Below are 20,109 nucleotides of genomic sequence, written 5' to 3'. Positions count from 1 at the left end.
ATGAGATTTGGCCACGATGTGCTATTTACTAAAAACTGGGTTGGCAACTCCCAAATTAGACTTAGGCTGTCATTTAATTGGTCCGGCCACTTTAAAAGAAGTAATTCATAAACCCATTTGAAAAGTAGCTGCTGAGGAATAAACCGTGAGCGTTAGAATTCCACAGCAAGCCAATCCTAACCAGCCTAACCAGAGAGAAAAATATTACTCGCAGAATCACAAATTTAAATGCAAAGTTCCAACTATGAAAGGAGCCGTATTGGAGCTATTGAGAGTACACAACAGGGGGCTTGACCTGGTCTGGGGAGGGCGTGCCTGCCTGAGGAGGCCCCTGTGGCAGGAAGGGGCACAGCTACTGCAAAAGGATGGAGTGGAACTGAGTTAAAGTTGCCAGTTGCGAAGGAGGTTGCAGAGTCCCTGTGAGCCTCGGAGCATGTTGGAGATCTGACCACTGTCCTAAAATGGCGAGGGGCCACTGGAAAACTTAGGGCTCTAGGACACTTGGTTTTTGGAAATCATTACAACGTGGAAAATAGAAGGAAGAGAGGATGCCGGGAGATCAGCCAGGAGAATTTTGCAGTCATTCAGGCATGAGATCGCGGCATCTAAAATGTGGAGTCACTCAAGGAAAATATTGAGAGTATGTAACACATACACATTACTGGGGAAAAGAGACAATTCAACAGGTTTAATCAGGGAAGACCCACCTAGCTGAGTGAGTCTCAACCAGGAGCAATTGTGCCTTCCCCAGGGGACATTTGGCAATGTCTGAGGCATTTCTGATGGCAGTATTTGGTGTGGGGGGTGGCGTGTAGTGGGTAGCGGCCAAGGAAACTCTGAACATCCTATAATGCACAGGACAAGCTCCATCCCCACCCCTAAGAATTATCTAGCCCAAGAAGATTAAATGGGTTTGGCCTAGTCTTACTTGACTATTCAACATTTCTTCACATCAAATTCTATTAAATTACTCATTTGAACATATCACTTTCAAGAATATTCCTCAAAGAAAGCAATAAAATAGCAAGCCACTAAAAACATTTCTGTGGGCAGATCAGTCCATCGGAAAAGGTGTGAGATAGCACTGATTCATAGTGCTGATTTACTATTTCTCAGTTCTTTAAAGCCGTATCATTTCCAATGATTTTCAAACACTGAGTATCCAGCTGTTAGTTATATTACTGAAGTCGAATGATGTTTGTCATTTATTAGATACAGGAGGGGTCTGTCATGGGAGCTACAAGGAACAAAGGCACAGATATTCTGCCAAATACCTAAATTCAAAAAAGTGTCAGGAAAGAAACACACACTTCCAAATTTCTATAAAATCCCCATTAAGTCCCCCACCACCACCACCTTAACTATCCAGGAAAATAGTTTACAGAAATTTTCTATTCAGATTTTTAAAAATTATACATATGCCTGAGAGATAGATATCTATTTTTACATTACCAAAAAGGCAAAGTGACAGCTAAAACTTTTCATAAAGAATCTCAAGTGCTTTAATTAAGAACTTGAACGATCAAGAATGATCAAGTGCTTATACTTTCCTGAAGTCTTTAATTATGGATCTGACATCCTGCCTTTTGGCCCAGGAACCTAAGTGTTGTAATGATAATAATGGTAAAGAGTTAGTCAATATTCACTGTTGCCTTGTCAGCCAAGAGCTCGTTTCATTGCCTATATAACCCAGGACTCATCAAAACCATATTGGACCTATAGAATGTCATGAAGTTGTCATTAAGCCAAAAACTTTCTGACTTTTCTTAAGGTTTTGCATAATTTAGCCTGGCTGCACATGGTATTTTATTATTAAATTTTTTTAAAAAATTATTGCTTATTAAGATACCTACAGATTCACATGCAGTCGTAAGGTATCATCTAGAGAAATCCCTTTTACACATTTCCCAGTGTCCCCCAAAATTGACATCTTGCAAAATTATAGTATAATAACATAACCAGAATGTTGGCATTGATGTAGTCCACTGATCTTAATCACTTTCTCAGTTTTACTTGTACTTGCACATGTGTGTGTGTGTATTTAGTTATGTACCACCATGTTCAAGATGATGGAAGAGTCCCAACACCGTAAGGGTCCCTAGAGTTGCCCCTTTATAATCATACACAACTCACTCCCACACCCCCATCTTCCTAACCTATGGCTGTCCTCCATTTCTAACTATTGTGATTTCAAAAATGTTACGTAAATGGAACAAGAGACTATGTAACCTTTGGGTATTGGCTGTTTTCATTTGGCGTGATTCCCTGGTGATTTATCCAAATGGTTGGTCTGTCAATGGTTGGTTTGTTTTTACTGAGGACTTACATTCCCTGGTAGCTATGTGCTAGTTAGTTTAACCATTCACCTGTTGAAGGACATGTACACTGAATTCAATTTTGGGCTATTAACAAATAAAGTTGCTATCAATATTTGTAGATGGGTTTTTACGTCAACATAATTTTCATTGCTCTGGGATAAATGTCCAAGAGGGCAATTGCTGGATCTTATGGCAAGTGCATATTTAGTTTTGGAAGAAACTGCTGAACCATTTTCAGAGTGGCTGTTTACATTCCCATTAGCAATGAGTAAGTGATACAGCTTCTCTACAACCTTGCCAGGATTTGGTCTTGTCACTATTCTTTATTTTAGGAATTCTGAGAGGTGTGTAGTGATCTCTAATTGTGGTTTTAAGTCTCAGTTTTCCTAATGGCTAGTATGTTGAACATCTTTCCATTGTCTATTTACCATCCATATATCCTCTTTGGTGAAACATCTGTTCAAATCTTTTCCCCATATTCTAGTTGGATTCTTTGTATTTTTACTGTTGGGTTTGACTGTTCTGTATATATTCTAGATCGTAGTCTATTGTCAGGTGGTTTGTTCGTCTTTTCTCCTAGTCTGTGGCTCGTCTTTCCATCCTCTTCACACAGGCTTTCACAGAGCAAAAGATTTTTAATTTTGATGAAGTAAGATTTGTCAATTCTTCTTTTTCTACATCATTCTTAGATGTTTAGTCTAAGAAATGTTCACCTATCTCTAGGTTTTGACAACTTTAGGCTGGGTTTTTTTCCCCTAAAAGCATATAGCTACATATCTTACATTTTAGGGTGTGGTCTACTTTGAGTTAATTTTTGTATAAGGTGTGAGGTTAAGGGCTGCTTGCTGGAGCTGGTCCCTCTTATTGGTTCTGCCCTCTTCAGTGTCTCCTGGCAGAATCAGGAGGCTCAGGCCTGGCAGGGGAAGAGGGATTCCCAGGCCATTTAGTTTGGGCAGGGCTCCAAATGGATCCCACCTGCCAGTGGTATTGGCTTTGCCAGATGTCAGAGGGATTTCCACTTGATCAAGAGGAGAAATGGGCCTAAATAACTTCTCAGATTCCATTTGTACAACTGATGAACTTGCAAGGCTTTGTATATATCTATACATTTGAAGTTTACTCAGTCCATGAGAAAGTTCATTTGCTTTATGAGAAAAGCAATTAAGAAAAGTTGTATTAGATGTGTTCTGTTATACACATATTTTATAAAAGTATGGGATTTTTATTTAACCAGTAAGCATAGATCAGTTAGATATAAAACATAATTTGAAAGATGATATAAAATAATAACATCAACAGTAAAATGCCACTACTATTCATTAGGTGGTTTCACATTCCAAATACTGAGCACTATTTGCGTTATTATATCATATTACCTCTAATGGCTAAAACAGTCCTACCAAAGGACAAATTGTTCTCTTTATTTTATGGTTGAGAAATTAAATCCAAATATTCAATTAGCTCACAGAGGAATATGCAGGTGGTAAATGCAAGAGATATGAATGGAGTCCAGGCAATGTGAACTTAAGGCCAATGTCTTTTCCACTAAAAGGCGGAAAGATAGAGATAGGAAAGAGATAGGAAAGATTAGAGATAAAGGAGAAAAAGAGCCTTACTGACTGCCCCACTGCCATAATTTTACATGAGTAAAACGTTCTTTTCAGCTTGCAGGCTCTTGAGGCCCACTGTGGAGGCTGGCACTAGCCACATCTCTAGCCTTCTGTAATTTTCATAGCATACTTTAAATGTTGCCTGTAATGGGGGCTTACATTCATTTTGTCCTTGAAGATCTACTAGAAAAGAAAAAAGAAAGAAAGGAAGGAAGGAAGGAAGGAAACAACAAAAAAAATCTGGCCTTCTCTCTTCAGTTTCCACAGAAAGAACCCTAAGTGTGCATGACAATTTAATAAGGCCAGAAAACAATCTCCTTAATTAAGTTACTTTGCCTACACACTAACAAATGAAAAGTCACAGGGCAATATGTGTGTTGTGGTTCACATTTTAACTCCTAATAATTGAGATTTCTCACATTTTTTATTCAAGAAATCCAAGCAAGAAAAATGCCCTTTTCTTACTTTGAGGGCAATGAGTCATTTCTGGTCTAAGTGTTTATGCTCACGAAACCAGCTCAGCTCCAATTAAATAAACAAGCGCACTCACCTTCACAAAGCTGGTCTGACACTGTCCATCACTGCTGGGGATTAGGAAGTTGTTATCAAAGATGATCTCCAACTGTTGGCTTTCGTGAGTAATGACCGTCCAGGAACATCTGCTGTTCTCAGGAAAATTCTGAGGCCAGTGAGGGGATCTGATTGTACCATTATCTGAATGAAGTATTCCCCCACAACCTGAGAAATTGTCATGGAAAAGTCATTAATCTGACAGGAAAATAACCACTTTCATAGCCCAAGACTTTCAAAGGAGACACATTTCTAAATGTGAGATTTCAGGTTCTCTTTCCTTACATATGAGTCACTGGCCTTAGGGGCAGGTATACGACAAGAACTCTCAATGTATACGACAACAACTCTCAATAAGCGTAAGGTGAACTGAATCCAGAGGAAGCTTCAGCTGTTACTGTTTTGTTACATTTATATTGAACTCACCTGAGGCCACTAATCTTTGCCATAAAGAGGATAGACTTCTATTCTGTTTTCAAACAATGGCAATATTTTTTACTCCCCTTGAAGCTATATAGTATTTGTGAACCAGCAATCCCAAATTCTGTATTTTATTTTACCGTGAACACATGAGAATACAAGTCTACACTCACTGGTAATTTTACTCTAACATACAGGACTAGAGAAAATGATTTTGAGGAGAAGAAAATTCTTCCATTAAGCAATCTGGTTCGTTCATATTGAAACACTGATGGATGAAAATAAATGACATAAATTTAAAGAAAGAAAATATCAAATTATTTTATACTATTAAAATATATACTTAAGAGATGACAAAAGGAAAAATATGAACTCAAAACAAAATGAAGTTAAATTAAAGAGCTTTCCTGTACCTTTTGCTTTTAAACCCCTGGAAAACCAATGGTGCGCCTAAAATTCCCCTGTGACTTCAATAGCAACCAGTGGTTTAATGAGAGAAAGTTTGATTTGTTCCACAAAAACCTTCGTAATAACTCGGACTCTCCTAGAAAGAATTGCCCTGTGTGATACTGCAAATCCTGACTGAAGTATCCAATGCAAATTCTTTTTTTTTAAGATTTTATTCATTTATTTGAGAGAGAGCACGCGTGCGCTCATGCACAAGGAGGGGGAGGGGCAAAGGGAGAGGGGGAAGCGGGCTCCCCACTGAGCAGGGAGCACGATGGGGGGGGGGGGGGCGGCCTGATCCCAGGATACTGGGATCATGACCTGAGCCTGAAGGCAGACACTTTGACTGGGCCACCCAGGCACCCCTCTAATGCAAATTCTTATGTTTTCTGGGAATTTCCGTGAAGTTCATATTTTAGAGGTACAAAAGCTACCCTTTTGAAATCAAATCTATTATACTTTGCCACACACAGAGCATTCATTCTAAATCACAAATCTTGTCGCTTTGCTGCTCAAAACTCTTCAATGGCTCCCCACTGCTCGAGGGATAGTACTGAAGACAAGGCTCTTCATGATGTGGACCACTTGACTTCCTATTCTCAGCTTACCACTCAGCATTCTGCCTCCAAGCTCTGAATATTCTGAACTACTTGTGATTCTGACACATATTTTCTATTATTTTTGATTCTCTGGTTATGCCATACTCTTTGCCTATGTAGGCAACATGGTGAAGTGTGAAGATCAGAGTTTCTGGGCCCCACTATTTTTATTCAAATCCTGACTCTACCAATTATTAGCTCCATGACCGGGAAAACTATCAACCGATTTGTCCCCAGTTTCCACCCACAGAAAATGGAGAATTTTATGGATATTGCGTCTTCCTTATGAAGTTGCTACATGAGATGACATGTGTAAACAGTCCCAGTTCAGTCTGACAGAGAGCAGATATAAAATGCATACTTATTAAATTATCTAATAAATTTTAAAAACACATCAATTTAAAAAGTGCAGAGAATGTTTCTTTTACCCAATGTCTGTGTGTTCCATGTGGCATAAAATCCACCATTTTGCACCGAATGGTCTGAGTTAAAAATCACCACCAGCTGGTTGGAACCAGACTGGATTGTCCTGGGGTTTGAACTTCCACAGTATTGTCCTATTATGGGTGACCCAGGAGAACCACCATTCCTGACAGTGACAGAGTCCCAAACACAGGTTGCATGGACTTCAACATCAAAGTCACTAAATGTAAGCTGCGGGAGAAAAAAGAAATAATGAGGTGCTCTGAATTGTAAGTGAGATTAGCTACCTAAAGTTAGATAAGGTCCTCACAAACCCTTTTATTTTGTTTTAATTTATATAATTTTATATTTATGTCTCTTATTTAACTCTACCCTCCCCTCCTCTCTTTTTCCTTATTGGAGGTTCTACTGGAAATTTCTCCTGGAACTGGAGTCACTAGGGGGACCTCTTCAGTCCAGTGGGCTGGGATGGTAACTCATATCAAGAACGTGATTACACTTCTCTCCTGGATGGGAATATCTTTTGTATATACACCTATCTATCTATCTATCATCTATCTATCTATCTATCTATCTATCTATCTATCTATCTATCTATCTATCTAGATTTTCTCCTATGCTTTCAAAAGAGATTTCTTCGGTCACTGGATACTTGCAGATGTCTGTACTCCAATGAGATTTTGGGGAGAAAATTAACTGATTGCAGAATCAAAGCCTATTCTAATTGCTTGCTTATTAAAAGAACTCTGTTTCCATACAGGACATGGTATTTTTGTTCTAGAACAAAATCAGAACTCACAGTGATGGTATGGCCTTGTGGGGCTTCCAACAACCAGGAACAATGGGTCAGGCTGTCATAAGAAGCTGGATAGTTGGGGCTTGAGATCACTCCACTCTCACCCAGCTGTATTCCACCACAGTCTGAAATTAGATTTGTAACCTTCTAAATAAGATATAAGAAAACAAACAAACAAACAGACAAACAAAAAACCCCTGCAAAGCCAAAGGAAGTAGGTCTTACAGCCATCATACTTTATGAATTTAGAAAAGCAATCAGTGAATAAATAGATGAAAGTGGATAAAGGCAAAGTAAAACTGTGTAGAAGATTAGAAATAAACAGAATCTTATATAGTGTGAATTAAAAAGAATCACACAGGGAAGATAGGATCATGTTTAGGACAAAGGAGAAGGAAGATAATCTGTACCACAAATGGAGAATAATTAGATGTGCATATAACTGACACTCTGACTAGGTACAAAGTAAATAACACTGCCTTTCTTGAAAAAAAAAAAAAACAAACAGGCCAGTAAAAATAAATACAAACTTGAAGAATATGATCTATACCATAACCAAAGAATTTGTCATTTGATGAGAAGGACTTATGTCTGTAGTCAGCTATCAAAGTACACTTTAGCATAGCAAGTTGAAGAACAGATAGATCTTTAAAGCATAAGATTGTCTGGTTTTCCACATGAATAATACTGCTTCCTGAAACCTGGCTCTCTTCTTTCAATCCAATAAAGAAAAATCAACTGGCAAGATGGTTGATCAGTCTTACTCCTTCTCCCAATCAACCATTTGATTATAACACAAAGAAATGTCAGATAAAACTATAACCAAAACATATATTGATTCTTAGCCAAACTTCATAGAAAAAAAGAGGTTTTCCAAAATCTAAAAAAAATAATTATGTTCTGAGGGGTAATCTCAAACTGAGAATATGTCAGTCTGAAAGGATCTAGAACCAAGATGTGGGCCCCAGAGGTCAGGATCTGAGGTCTTGATGACCATGCAGGAGAACATATGGCCTTGGATCGGCACAAAAGGAAGGGATGGAGTTGAGACTTTTACATAATGTTGAGAGTCTAAAAGAACTGTCATATTAGTGAAAGGGACTAGAAAAATTCTGATGGTCCAGAGAAGCAGCAAAGAGCAGTGCTGTCTGTCTTGGACTGCATTTTCAGAAAAAAACTGAATGTCACAGATGCAAATCCAAAATGAAACTTTAGCAAATAATACCTAGTAATATTTTCAAAACACACAGCATAACCAAGTAGGGTTTATCCCGGAAATTAAAAGATGGCTTAACAGAGAAGTCTTTCAATATATAATTTATCTTATATTAAAGGAGGAAAACAGAATCATCTCAACTGATGGACAGAAATCATTTGATATAATCTTACATCCATTCAGAATACAAAAAATTGTACACTAACAATTGAAGGGATTTCTTTAATCTGATAAGAAGTATTTATTGAAAACCCTAAGAGAAATCAATATATTTGACAATGAAGGGTCACAGGCATTCACATGAAGGTCATCTCTTCCATTTAACATGACGGTGGCCTAGCCAGTGAAACAAGACAAGAAAAAGAAATGAAGTTTTGAGGCTGAAAGAAAAAAAATATTATCATTTGCAGAAGATAGGATTGTTTATGCAGAAAAACCAAAGATAATCTACAGACAAAATACCAAAACTAATAATAGTATAGCAAAATCTCTGGGCTAGAGGTCAATGTATAAAAATTTAAAAATTCCTGGATATCGGCAACAACCAATTAGAAGATGTAATTTAAACACCTCCTTGACATTAGCAACAAATTTAATAGCTACCTAGAAGTGAATCTCACAAAATACATGTGAGATCTTTATGGAAAAAATTATCATCTATGATATTTCCAGAGTTTGAGCGTTTAGTCACAAATCTTACCTGTAAAAGAATACTTTGCATGGAATCCAACATGTTCTACACGTTCATTGGTGACAAAGTGTATCCATACTTGAGGATAAGGTGTAACCAGTGGCACTGTAGGTTTTGAAGGTCCACAAAGTCTCCACATCAGAGGCCCATCAGCATTACCTGAACAAAATAACAGGCCAAATGCCATTATTTATATAGCTTTTGAGAAATATATTCAATGAATTCAGTAGGAACAAATAATAAAGAACATTTCAAGGTATTTATGGACACACATTGAAATTCTGATTTAGTAGGAGATGTTTCACAAAGTTCCTTTCTATCTTTGTCAACTGCAAAAGAAAGAGTTCCTCTAACAGGGTAAAAAACAAACAAACAAAAAATCCCCATGCTTTTTTAGTATAGGCGTCTTTCTCTATTGTGGGTGCCATTTTGTTCCAAGTTTTGTTTTCATAATTATTTTAGCATACTAAACAGAGATAAAATTAATTTTAAAAAACATTTGGATGTGCCTTTTTTTAGGGAGTAAAAAATATAATGCCAACAGTGTCAATATATATCATCAAGATAAAAATGATAATTATCTAAAATTTTAATGATTTCTTCACTGCATTTAATTAAAATGAATAGGATATTCAGTACTTAGGCTAAGAATTATCAGATTTGGAGTTGAGTATTTTTATGAAGATGACTTTTCACAGTAATTTGATTAACCTTTATAGAACACCTACGAGAGCTCACAATTAATCTGCTCTTTATTTATTCTGTCAGACTAACATCGTTGATTTTATAAGTCAACAAAATATAGTACTTTAACTCTCTCTGAAATGGGGGAATAGGGAGAAGATTGCATTTAACTGACTGAAATTTGATATGCAGCTGCTCAGCTTAATTCAATAAGCCAATGTTTGGGTTTTTTTTTTTTATTGAAATTTAAGTTAATTAACAAATAGTATAGTACTGGTTTCAGGAGTAGCATTTAGAGATTCAGCAGTTGCATATAATACCCAGTGCTCTTTACATCAAGTGCCCTCCTTAATGCCCATCACCCATTTAGCCCATCCCTCAACCCACCTCCCCTCCAGCAAACTTCAGTTTACTCTCTATAGTTAAGAGTCTCTTATGCTTTGCCTCCCTCTCTGTTTTTATCTTATACTCTTTTTCCTTCCCTTCCCCTATGTTCATCTGTTTTGTTTCTTAAATTCCATATATGAGTGAAATCATGACATTTGCCTTTCTCTGGCTGACTTATATCCCTTAGCATAATACACTCTAGTTTCATCTACATTTTGCAAATGGCAAGATTTCATTCTTTTTGGTGGCCGAGTAATATTCCGTTGTATATATACCCTACATCTTCTTTTTTTTTTTTTTAAGATTTTATTTATTTGAGAGAGAGAATGAGATAGAGAGAGAGAGCATGAGAGGGGGGAGGGTCCAAGAGAGAAGGAGACTCCTTGCTGAGCAGGGAGCCCAATGCGGGACTCGATCCCGGGACTCTAGGATCATGACCTGAGCCGAAGGCAGTTGCTTAACCAACTGAGCCACCCAGGCGCCCCTACCCTACATCTTCTTTATCCATTCATCAGTAGATGGACATTTTAAGCCAGTGGTTTTGAACCAGGTGGCAGTCATAAGGGTTTATCAGAATCACATGGAGAACATTCTCAAACTACAACTTCCATTTCCTTCATAAGTCTTCTTTAGATTCATCTACTTAGGAGGGCCCACATGATTCTCCTGCTGATTCCCTTGGTCTGTGACCACAGACTTTATCAAATTCTCCTTGAAAATTCTGTCTACCATGTTCTCAAAGTCAGCATTGATTTTAATAGCTGCCCTAGAACATTGTCACCAATGTTAGTTACATTGGTGTAATATTGCCACTCACTGTGTTAGTTTCTCCTGCTTTCAGCCTCCTTTAAAATAAAGTTTTTCAGGGGCGCCTGAGTGGCTCAGTTGGTTGAACGTCTGCCTTCAGCTCAGGTCATGATGCCCGCATCGGGCTCCCTGCTCGGCGGGAAGCCTGCTTCTCCCTCTCCCACTCCCCCTGCTTGTGTTCCCTCTCTCGCTGTGTCTCCCTCTGTCAAATAAATAAAATCTTTAAAAATAAATAAATAAATAAAGTTTTTCAGCGACATGGGACTCAGTGAACCTTAAATAGCACAGATGACCCACAATGTTATTTCTCTTTTTCAAACCAGGTAAAGAGTGCCAATGTAACAATGGAGGCAGTTTGATGGATTGCCCACAACTCAAGAAAGAACTAAAATGGATTCATCTTTTATGAAGGGAGATTTTTAAAAAATTCTTAAGATAACTGTGGGTTACCAAGCAGACCTCAGTCCATTTCTATCATGAAAACAAAGGCAAACTTGACTCTTTTGGGGTAATTCCCCAAGTAGCTTCCATATTCTTCTCCATCTGTTACATTGCAAACTTCTTTTGATTTCTAAGTAGAATTCCTGTAAATTCAGGAAATCGCCGGTACAATTCTGACCATGCTAATTTCCATTCCATGAGGAAAGAAGTCTTGCGTAGTAAGAGATCACTGAAGGGACCACGTGAACTCAAGAGAACACAGACGAGGGGCACCTGGGTGGCACAGTCAGTTAAGTGTCCGACTCTTGGTTTTGGCTCAGGTCATGGATCTCAGGGTCATAGAATTGAGCCCTGTGTCAGGCTCTGTGTTCGGTATGGAGTCTGCTTAGGATTCTCTCTCTCTCTCTCTCTCCCTCTGTCCCTCGTGCCCACATGCTCTCTCACTCTCTCTCTCTCAAATAAATAAATCTTTAAAAAAAGAGAGAGAACATAGATAAGCTGAATCTCTCTTGGGTAAGCCTCACCTTAATTGAAACATAGAGTCTCCTTGCAAACTCTGATCCATCTCATTCACCGTCTATAGGGCATGTTACCTCAGCTGGGTACACACAGAAATATAGCTTTTTCTGACCAAAGTTCTTTAGGATTCTATGTACATATATTAGAGCCACGTGAGTCCCTTCATTATTGGTGGCCTCCAGGCATAAGAACAATACTGTGGATAAATAAAATAGAACAAGTTCCTTGATTGAACTCACCTGCTCGGAACTCAAGGACATCAAACTGACAGTCTTGGTGACTTTCCAGGTAAAAATCCTCAAAATGAATGTAAATAGATGAATTTCCCTGATTTGGATTGCTGAGAGTCCATTCACAGTTTAAGTTTCTTGAGTAATTACTGACTCCATTATAGCCAGGAGAAGTAAAGTTTCCTTCAGGGAAATGTGTAAGGGACCCACCACACACTAAGAAAACAAAAGGCAACAGAGAAAGTAAGAGTGAAATTCACGTCATAACAGAACATACAGGTAATGCAATAACAACAAAAATAACAACAGCAAGATTTTTATTGCTTTGATTTGTTTTTCTAGGTGAAGTTAAGATTGTGGGTGAAGGGCTGGCTTATGTATGCCGACTATGGAAGAAATTTCTGTGAGTTTGGAAATATGTATAAAAATAAACAGCTTTTTTATTTTCCTGTAGGGTAGATTAGGTGGATTTAGGGGTTTGGCTATGCACCAGTTTCTCCCGACTTAAGCCTATTGTTCATTAATACTTAATTTAGAGAAATATCTAACTTCCAGTGGTGGCCTCAGTGGCTTCTCATTAGCAATTCTCCATTTGACCCAAGAATTTAATTGGATCAAACAGATAACACAACACCAGAGTGCCAGTGAACTTGGCCCTTTTCATATGGTAATGAATGTTCCTTGTATCAATGAAAAAACTTAAAGGTTTTTTAAATATTCAGTTCCACTCTTTCTAAAATTTAAAACTCTTAGGTAATGGCACCAATCCAGAAAATAAGAGAATAGTTAGACCAGAAAGGCCATCTTGCTTAACTTTTAAATATTGTGCCTCAAGTGTGAACCCTCATTCATTTACACTGGAAAAATATGTATATGGGTGGATGACTAAGAAACAATAAAATCTGGCTATCTTCAATTAAATGAGTTACTTCTGGGGAATCAGTTACCTTCTAAGTTGAAGGTCTCATTCAGCACAAAATAAGTGACCAAAGACTATGGAATGGGCAACCAAAATAATGGTAGCTTTGCATTGGAATTGAGCTAGAAGCCCTGCCAAAAGCATTTTTAAACGTTTTTAACTCACAATAGCAGCTTTCTTTCTGAACCCAGAACATTTTTTTTTCCTGCCTGGGATGCCTTTTCTACCTGGTTATGTATGTTTGCTTTATGAGGAAGGTCCCAGGTGTAATTCTGATCTCTGAAGGGAAATAGATGGCTCCTTGCTGTTGGTAGTATAGCTCTGGGACCCCTGCAGTGCTCACAATTTTAACATCTTCCATTACCTGCATCTTCGTTGGATGTGTAGGAAGCACTGAAGCCTCCATATGGCCTGGATCCATCAGTGAAAAACACGACTTTCATTGTATTTCCTGAAGATCTGATTGCGTCACTTATGTTCACATTACTACACAGTTTCTCTAGCTGGGGTGAGTTACTTCTAATGCCATTGAATATCTGTTGGAAAAACAGTTTAACCTTTAGTCGCACTGTCCATCTGACAGGGGGTTTCCTAGAAGATTATATTCACAGCCTGGATACACTTCCTTAGAAGGAAACTCTGTGCTAAAATGAGTTACTTAACAGAATGGGCTCCTTGCTCAGTGCCACAAGCCACTATGTTACCCAGAGCACATTCTGTGGCCTCAGCATCATTTCACTAAAATGAAAGTACTACAGTAATGCCCTCCTGCCATGTGGTGACAAATGAAAAACTGCAGTACTGTCTGCAACTGGAAACCATGTTCGAAATGTAAATTAGGCCAACACGCTTACATCTTAGTTCACAGAGTTCACTGATGGACCATTTTTCATAACAATGTATCAGGACCTTTGATATTTGGAATGAAGGCTTAAATGTTAGTCTCTGATGACTAGAAGCATATAGTAACTCAAATATTTTAAAATGCCTTGAAAAGTAACTTTAAAAAATCAATCTCAATATCAATATAATAGTTCTTTCCTAAGTACTTATGGACCCAAAGCCTCAATTTTCTTATTAGTTTGAATTTAAAAAAAAATGGATTAGAGTAGTGCTGGCTCCCAAATATTAAACAATAATTATTCCACTTCGGTGCAAAACCAAGGGAGTTTCAGCATGCCTGGTTGTCACAGTTCAGGAAAGATCCAGAAGTAACTAAACAATAATTGGCTGATTGAGTAACTGATATTCCTTTTTAAAAATTGTTTATTGTTATGTTAATCACCATACATTACATCATTAGTTTTTGATGTAGTGTTCCATGATTCATTGTTTGCGTATAACACCCAGCATTCCACGCAGAACGTGCCCTCTTTAATACCCGTCACCAGGCTAACCCATCCCCCCACCCCCTCCCCTCTAGAACCCTCAGTTTGTTATTCAGAGTCCATCGTCTCTCATGGTTCGTCTCCCCGTCTGATTTCCCCCCCTTCATTCTTCCTCTCCTGCTATCTTCTTCTTTTTTTTCCCTCTTCTTTAAAAAAGGATTTGAATCACTCACAATTAGAAATAATGATTCCGAGTCTAACACTAAGAGATACAAAGGAGAAGAATGCACTCCATAACAAAGATGTGAGCTATTTAATTTACTATAACTGATCATTAAATTGAGCTCTGTGAGGGCTTCTGGTTTCAAGTGTCTTCTGACTCACAGGACCAGACACAGTGTTTCCTATCACTTAGTGAGCACCAAGAAAATGCCAGGCTCTGCTAATAGCCTACTTGTATTACTTTATTCAATTAGCACAATACCCTTTCAGACATATAATATTATCCCTGTTTTCCAGATTAAGACAGTAGAATTCAGAAAGGTTATGCAATTTGCTTCAGTTCAAAGAACTAGTGATAATAAAATTAGATTTAAAATCTGATTCCAGGGGCGCCTGGGTGGCTCAGTCGTTAAGCGTCTGCCTTCGGCTCAGGTCATGATCCCGGGGCAGGGGATCGAGCCCCACACTGGGCTCCCTGCTCAGCAGGAAGCCTGCTTCTCCCTCTCCCACTGCCCCTGCTTGTGTTTCTGCTCTCACTATCTCTCTCTCTCTGTCAAATAGATAAATAAAATATTTTTTAAAAAATCTGATTCCAAACCATGAAGTAATGTATAAGAAAACAGAAGATGACAAAATTTCAATAATACTGAAAACAGGAATGGGCAACATATTGCCAGAATCAAAAGGGATTATCAGCAACTGCAGGCTAATGGAACATGTCAGAAACCCTGATCAATGGCGGTTATCTTTGCACCAATGTCTCCCCTGAGCTTAGAATCACAATGACTAACAATTGTTCAGACAGCCGTTTATCACATGAACTCCTGCTTTTTGAGGCAACCAAAGTGCTGTTTCCACTTTCCTCCTCCACTCATGTTTGTACTCAGAAACTACAACTCCCAGAAAACAATGGGATAGGAAGTAGGCATTTGAGATTCAGGACAAGCTCTGAAATTTGCTACATGCAGGAATAAAATCAGGCATATATCCCATAGTAGTGCATGCTGGAGGGTGTACCTTTGCCTCTTCTCCTTCTGGACAGAGTCAGATAAGCAGCTAGGTTTGGAGGAACTGTATGCTCAGGCAGCTGGAGAAGGTATTAATCTAGAGGCAGTGCACTTAAAGCTGCCTTCACTCAACCTGTAGATCTCAGGAAGTTTCCCTTCTCTCTCCCTCCCTTCCTCTTTTCTTTTCTTTTCTCTTCTCTTTTCTTTTTTATCTCTCTCTCTTCCTGTCTCTCTGTTTCTTTCCGCCTCTCTTTCTCTTTTTCCTTCTTTCTCTCTTTCTCCACCCCCCACTCTGCTTTTTTGTCAGAAGTTCTCAGAGTGATGAAGTGTGGGCAAAGGGCAAGCCACATCCCCTTATTTACAGCAGAATGAAGAAGAAACAAAACATTGAACCTATAAAAATATATTTCAAAGAAAAAGAATGTGGACATGATATTAAAGATTCGTAAAAGAAATTTATTGTTGGAGCTTTAGCCTCCCCAGGAGAAAAGACCTGTAGATAGGACATTTGTAGTTTCTCCTAATTAAATGGTCAAGTACCCCCAACCCAGTGAATACCGTAAGTTGACAATCCCATGCACACAGAGCTTCCAAGCAGCATTTTAGTACTTCATTCTTAAATATGAATAAACAGCCAAGGGTCATTAGACATTTCCTTAAATGTCTAATGTAAAAGGCAGAGACCAATCAATATGCATAGGAAACAGGAAACTGAAGGAAATGGATCTCAAAAGAAGCAACATAAAACTTCAAAATTATGATTAATATATTTATACATGTATGTGAATATATCAAATACATACAATATTTTAATATATATAGTATATTCAAAGAACAATGGTAAAATAAGGATAATTCCAGGTATACATCTTCTCATAAACCTTATCATCCATGCCCACTTCCTTATGGAAATACAAGAACAAATGCCTCACCAGAAAAGGAAATGAACCAAGACAGGATAATGCACCTGTCATGGAGTCAGGTGTCCAGCCCAGGAGAGGAATGAAGGAGCGTGCAAAGTTGACGGGGAAGGGAATGCCCCACATGACAGTAGGCATCACTCTTGCAGCTAATGGAAAAGGGCTCAAGGAAAGGTACTGCTAAGGAAAATGAAGGAACTGGTAGATGTACTTTACAAGGTGGGGATGTACCCCTGGAGTGAAAGTGTGTGGAAGAATTAGTGGTATGTTCATTAAAAAAACTCAGTGTAGAAAAGGACACGATTATTGCTATTAATCAGAAAAACAAAAGCAAATGCTACCATAGCACACTACGTGGTGAGGTGGGGAATGACAGCTGTAAAATCATGGTAATGTAAACATTGAAGAGCAATTTAAACAAAATCTGTGACGTATGTATTTTGGGAGGAAGTTGGGGGAGTCTGAGCTATGCATAGCCCTGTGGTGTGTATGTGGTGGGAGTGGCTTGTGAAGAGAGCTAAACCCTCATCTCTCAGAGTTGAACGTAGGTAGATGATGCCTAAGACCAAAAAACAAAGAAGTAGTAGAATAGGAATATTATTTTGAAATAATGACAGACACACCATGAGAAGTAGCTAAAAGAGTTGAAAGTAGATGCCTTTGGCGTCTATGATTCAGAGATGGGAAAATGACAAGTACGACGTGATTTAAAATGTGTGGTTGTCGCTGTAAATTTTATTTTATTATTTGAGTTCTGAAACTGTGACTGTTCGTACTATCTTTCCTGACGGGCATGTGAAAATTCTACTGGTAAGATTCCAAATAATCATTATATTCAATACGATTTCAATTATGGAAAGAATTTGAAAGGGAAATAATCGGTTGTATACATCAAAATTTTAGCAATGGGTAAGTAGAATTTCAAGTATTTTTTATATTTTTTATTTTGTGAACTCTCCAAAATCTGTTCGATAGGCATCCATTATGTTTATAATCAGAAAAATAGATTAAAATTAGTGTGCAAATGAATTTATGCCACATTATTACAACTGCATAATATATTCATTGCCAAGGAAAGATAAGAAAATGTATCAAAATATGGTATACTGGGAGTGGTTAATTTTTTTCTACTTCATCTTTGTCTCTGTGTATTCAGTGGAGGGGGCCTGGGTGGCTCAGTCAGTTACACGTCCAACTCTTGCTTTCGGCTCAGGTCATGATCTCAGATACATATATCTACAGATATATATATAATACATTCAGGTATTAGAACTTGGGGGCAAATTGTGAAGTTTGAATATGGTCATTTTAGGGCAATACAAAAAATTACACTAACATACAAAGATGTTTTGTTTTGTGAAATTCACTACGCAACAGGAGACAATTAAATTGAAAACAAAAGGGGCTTTTTTTTTAAGATTTTATTTATTTATTTGCCACAGAGAGAGAGCACAAGCAGGGGGAGAGGCAGAGGCAGAGGGAGAAGCAGGCTCGCCGCTGAGCAGGGGGCCCAATGTGGGGCTCCATCCCAGGACCCTGGGATCATGACCTGAGCCGAAGGCAGACATTTAACCGACTGAGCCACCCAGGTGCCCCAAAAGTATCTTGTTTTTAAAACAGGATAATGAGGGACACCTGGGTGGCTCATTCATTAAGCGTCTGCCTTCAGCTCAGGCTGTGGTCCCAGAATCCTGGGATTGAGCCCCACGTCTGCTTCTCCCTCTCCCTCTGCCCCAGCCCCTGCTCGTGCTCTCTCTTCCTCACTCTCTCTCAGATAGATAAATAAAAATCTTAAAAAAAAAAAAAGAATAATGATAGTACTTCTGCTATTCACTCATTCAATTATTACTGTTTCTACTGGGGATTTAGCAGTGAATGAAACACAGAGCGTGTCCTAATGGAGCTTACATTTCTGGTGGTGGGAGCAGACAAGACACAGACAAACAAATAAATACATGGGATGTCAGTTGGTGTGAAGGGCTGTGAAAGCAATAATGCAGGGAACAGGATGGGTCAGGGTGGAATCTATTTAACGTAGGGTCTCAGGTACCAGATCATTTGAAGAGCGGGGAATAAAGAGAGAGAGTGGACCAGGCGACCACTGGGGAGGCGCAGTCCAGAGGCCACAGGACAGGTGAAGTGGGTTTTCAAACATTTTAGCAGATTCAAGGACCCAAAAGGAAGCCAGTGAGACTGGATCCTAGTGAGCAAAAGAGCAGGGGAGTTTGAAACAAGATGCAGATACCATAGGGCCAGTTGGGCCACTGTAAAGATTTGGGATTTCCCTCTGAGTGAGATGATGAGGCCAAGAGAGGATTTTCAAAGACAGCAGCATGATGTGATTTACATTTAAACCCATCGCGCTGGCCGCTGCACCCAGCAGGGGGGCCAGGGGAGGTAGGGAGACCAGCCGGAAGTCATTAGATTAAGTCTGAGCCAGTGGTGGCGGCGGTAGCCATGGATCTGGTGAAAAGTAGTTAGATTCGGGATCTCTTTAAAGATCCAGCCAGTGGGACTTGATTATGGATGCAACATAAGGTGGGAGGGAATGAACTCCAAAACAGACACTGAAGTTTTTGACCCGAGCATCCAGAAGTTTGGAATTGTTATTGACTGAGGTGACAAGGACGGAAGGAAGGCTGAGTTGGGTAGAGAAATACATTAATATTAATGTATAATTAATCCAGTATATATATACATATATAGCTGTCATTTCAGTTAACAATCTTCTTTCCCACTCATGGTTCTCCTTTGCTTTCCTTTGCTAAGGGAAGGTAAGAATGCTGACGGCATCTCCCAAAGCACTTGACCTTGGCAACACTGAGGGCAGGCAGCCCATGCTCTTCCAAAGGAGTCACTCAGCACCTCTGGCAGAGAACAGTAACTATACAGGACCACTCAACTGCTTAAAACTTTTGGTGGTGACTGTTCTGTGACTTTGGTCCTATTTAACTATGTGCTACCCACGGGCTTAACTATCCTCCGTTTACCCACTTTTGCCATGGGTAATGATCATTTGCTCTCAAAATTTATCCCACCTATGACCCTGATGTATGTTGCAACAACGAATAGACTCTTAAAACAGGTTTTACAAATAACATGGCAGTTCACTGGGCTTTTGTTCTATCGAAAATACTTCAGATTTGTTTGAGGCATGGATGGGAATATTCACGACCTAGTTTTCTGACTATGATTTATAGGTCAATAAACTCCTTCAACAACGGAATGTAATATCCCTGACTGCACGGGACACTTACCGTCACACGCTCACTGCTGCAGGATGGACGAGCTTCCAGACTCAGGTTGTTAAAAGTCAGGGTGATCCGCCTTCCTTCCCGCACTGTGATTCTCCACTCACAGACCCGGCCATGAGGATTCGGGTTCGGGTAGTTGGGAGAGGTGAATGTTCCCGTAGGGCCCTGTAGATCCCCACCACACTCTGAAGGGGAAGAAACCCAAGAAAACTGCCAATCCAATCAAAATGATCCCTTCCACAAGAAGTGTTCTCTAAAGTATTTTCTTTACTATCACATTGGACAAAATTATTGCTCTTAT

General features: G+C 38.9%; 1 protein-coding gene across 1 annotated transcript in view; it reads right to left on the bottom strand.

Annotated features, from left to right (window-relative positions):
- The window catches only part of CUBN (cubilin), a 265,058-nt gene that overhangs the window by 58,757 nt on the left and 186,192 nt on the right, over nt 1–20,109 (bottom strand). Inside the window, exons 48-54 of the mRNA XM_073879866.1 lie at nt 19,812–19,993; nt 13,442–13,613; nt 12,168–12,374; nt 9,100–9,249; nt 7,187–7,308; nt 6,393–6,618; nt 4,479–4,666 (exon numbers count right to left, since the gene is read on the bottom strand). Coding sequence (XP_073735967.1) covers nt 4,479–4,666; nt 6,393–6,618; nt 7,187–7,308; nt 9,100–9,249; nt 12,168–12,374; nt 13,442–13,613; nt 19,812–19,993 — 1,247 coding nt within the window. The remainder of the gene's footprint in view (nt 1–4,478; nt 4,667–6,392; nt 6,619–7,186; nt 7,309–9,099; nt 9,250–12,167; nt 12,375–13,441; nt 13,614–19,811; nt 19,994–20,109) is intronic.

The sequence above is a fragment of the Callorhinus ursinus genome, unplaced genomic scaffold, assembly GCF_003265705.2.
Source record: "Callorhinus ursinus isolate GAN/ISIS: 27379988/994484 unplaced genomic scaffold, GSC_fseal_2.0 scaffold36, whole genome shotgun sequence".
NCBI lineage: Eukaryota > Metazoa > Chordata > Mammalia > Carnivora > Otariidae > Callorhinus > Callorhinus ursinus.
Note: the sequence above shows the minus strand (reverse complement) of the source record. Positions and strands in the feature narration are given on the sequence as shown.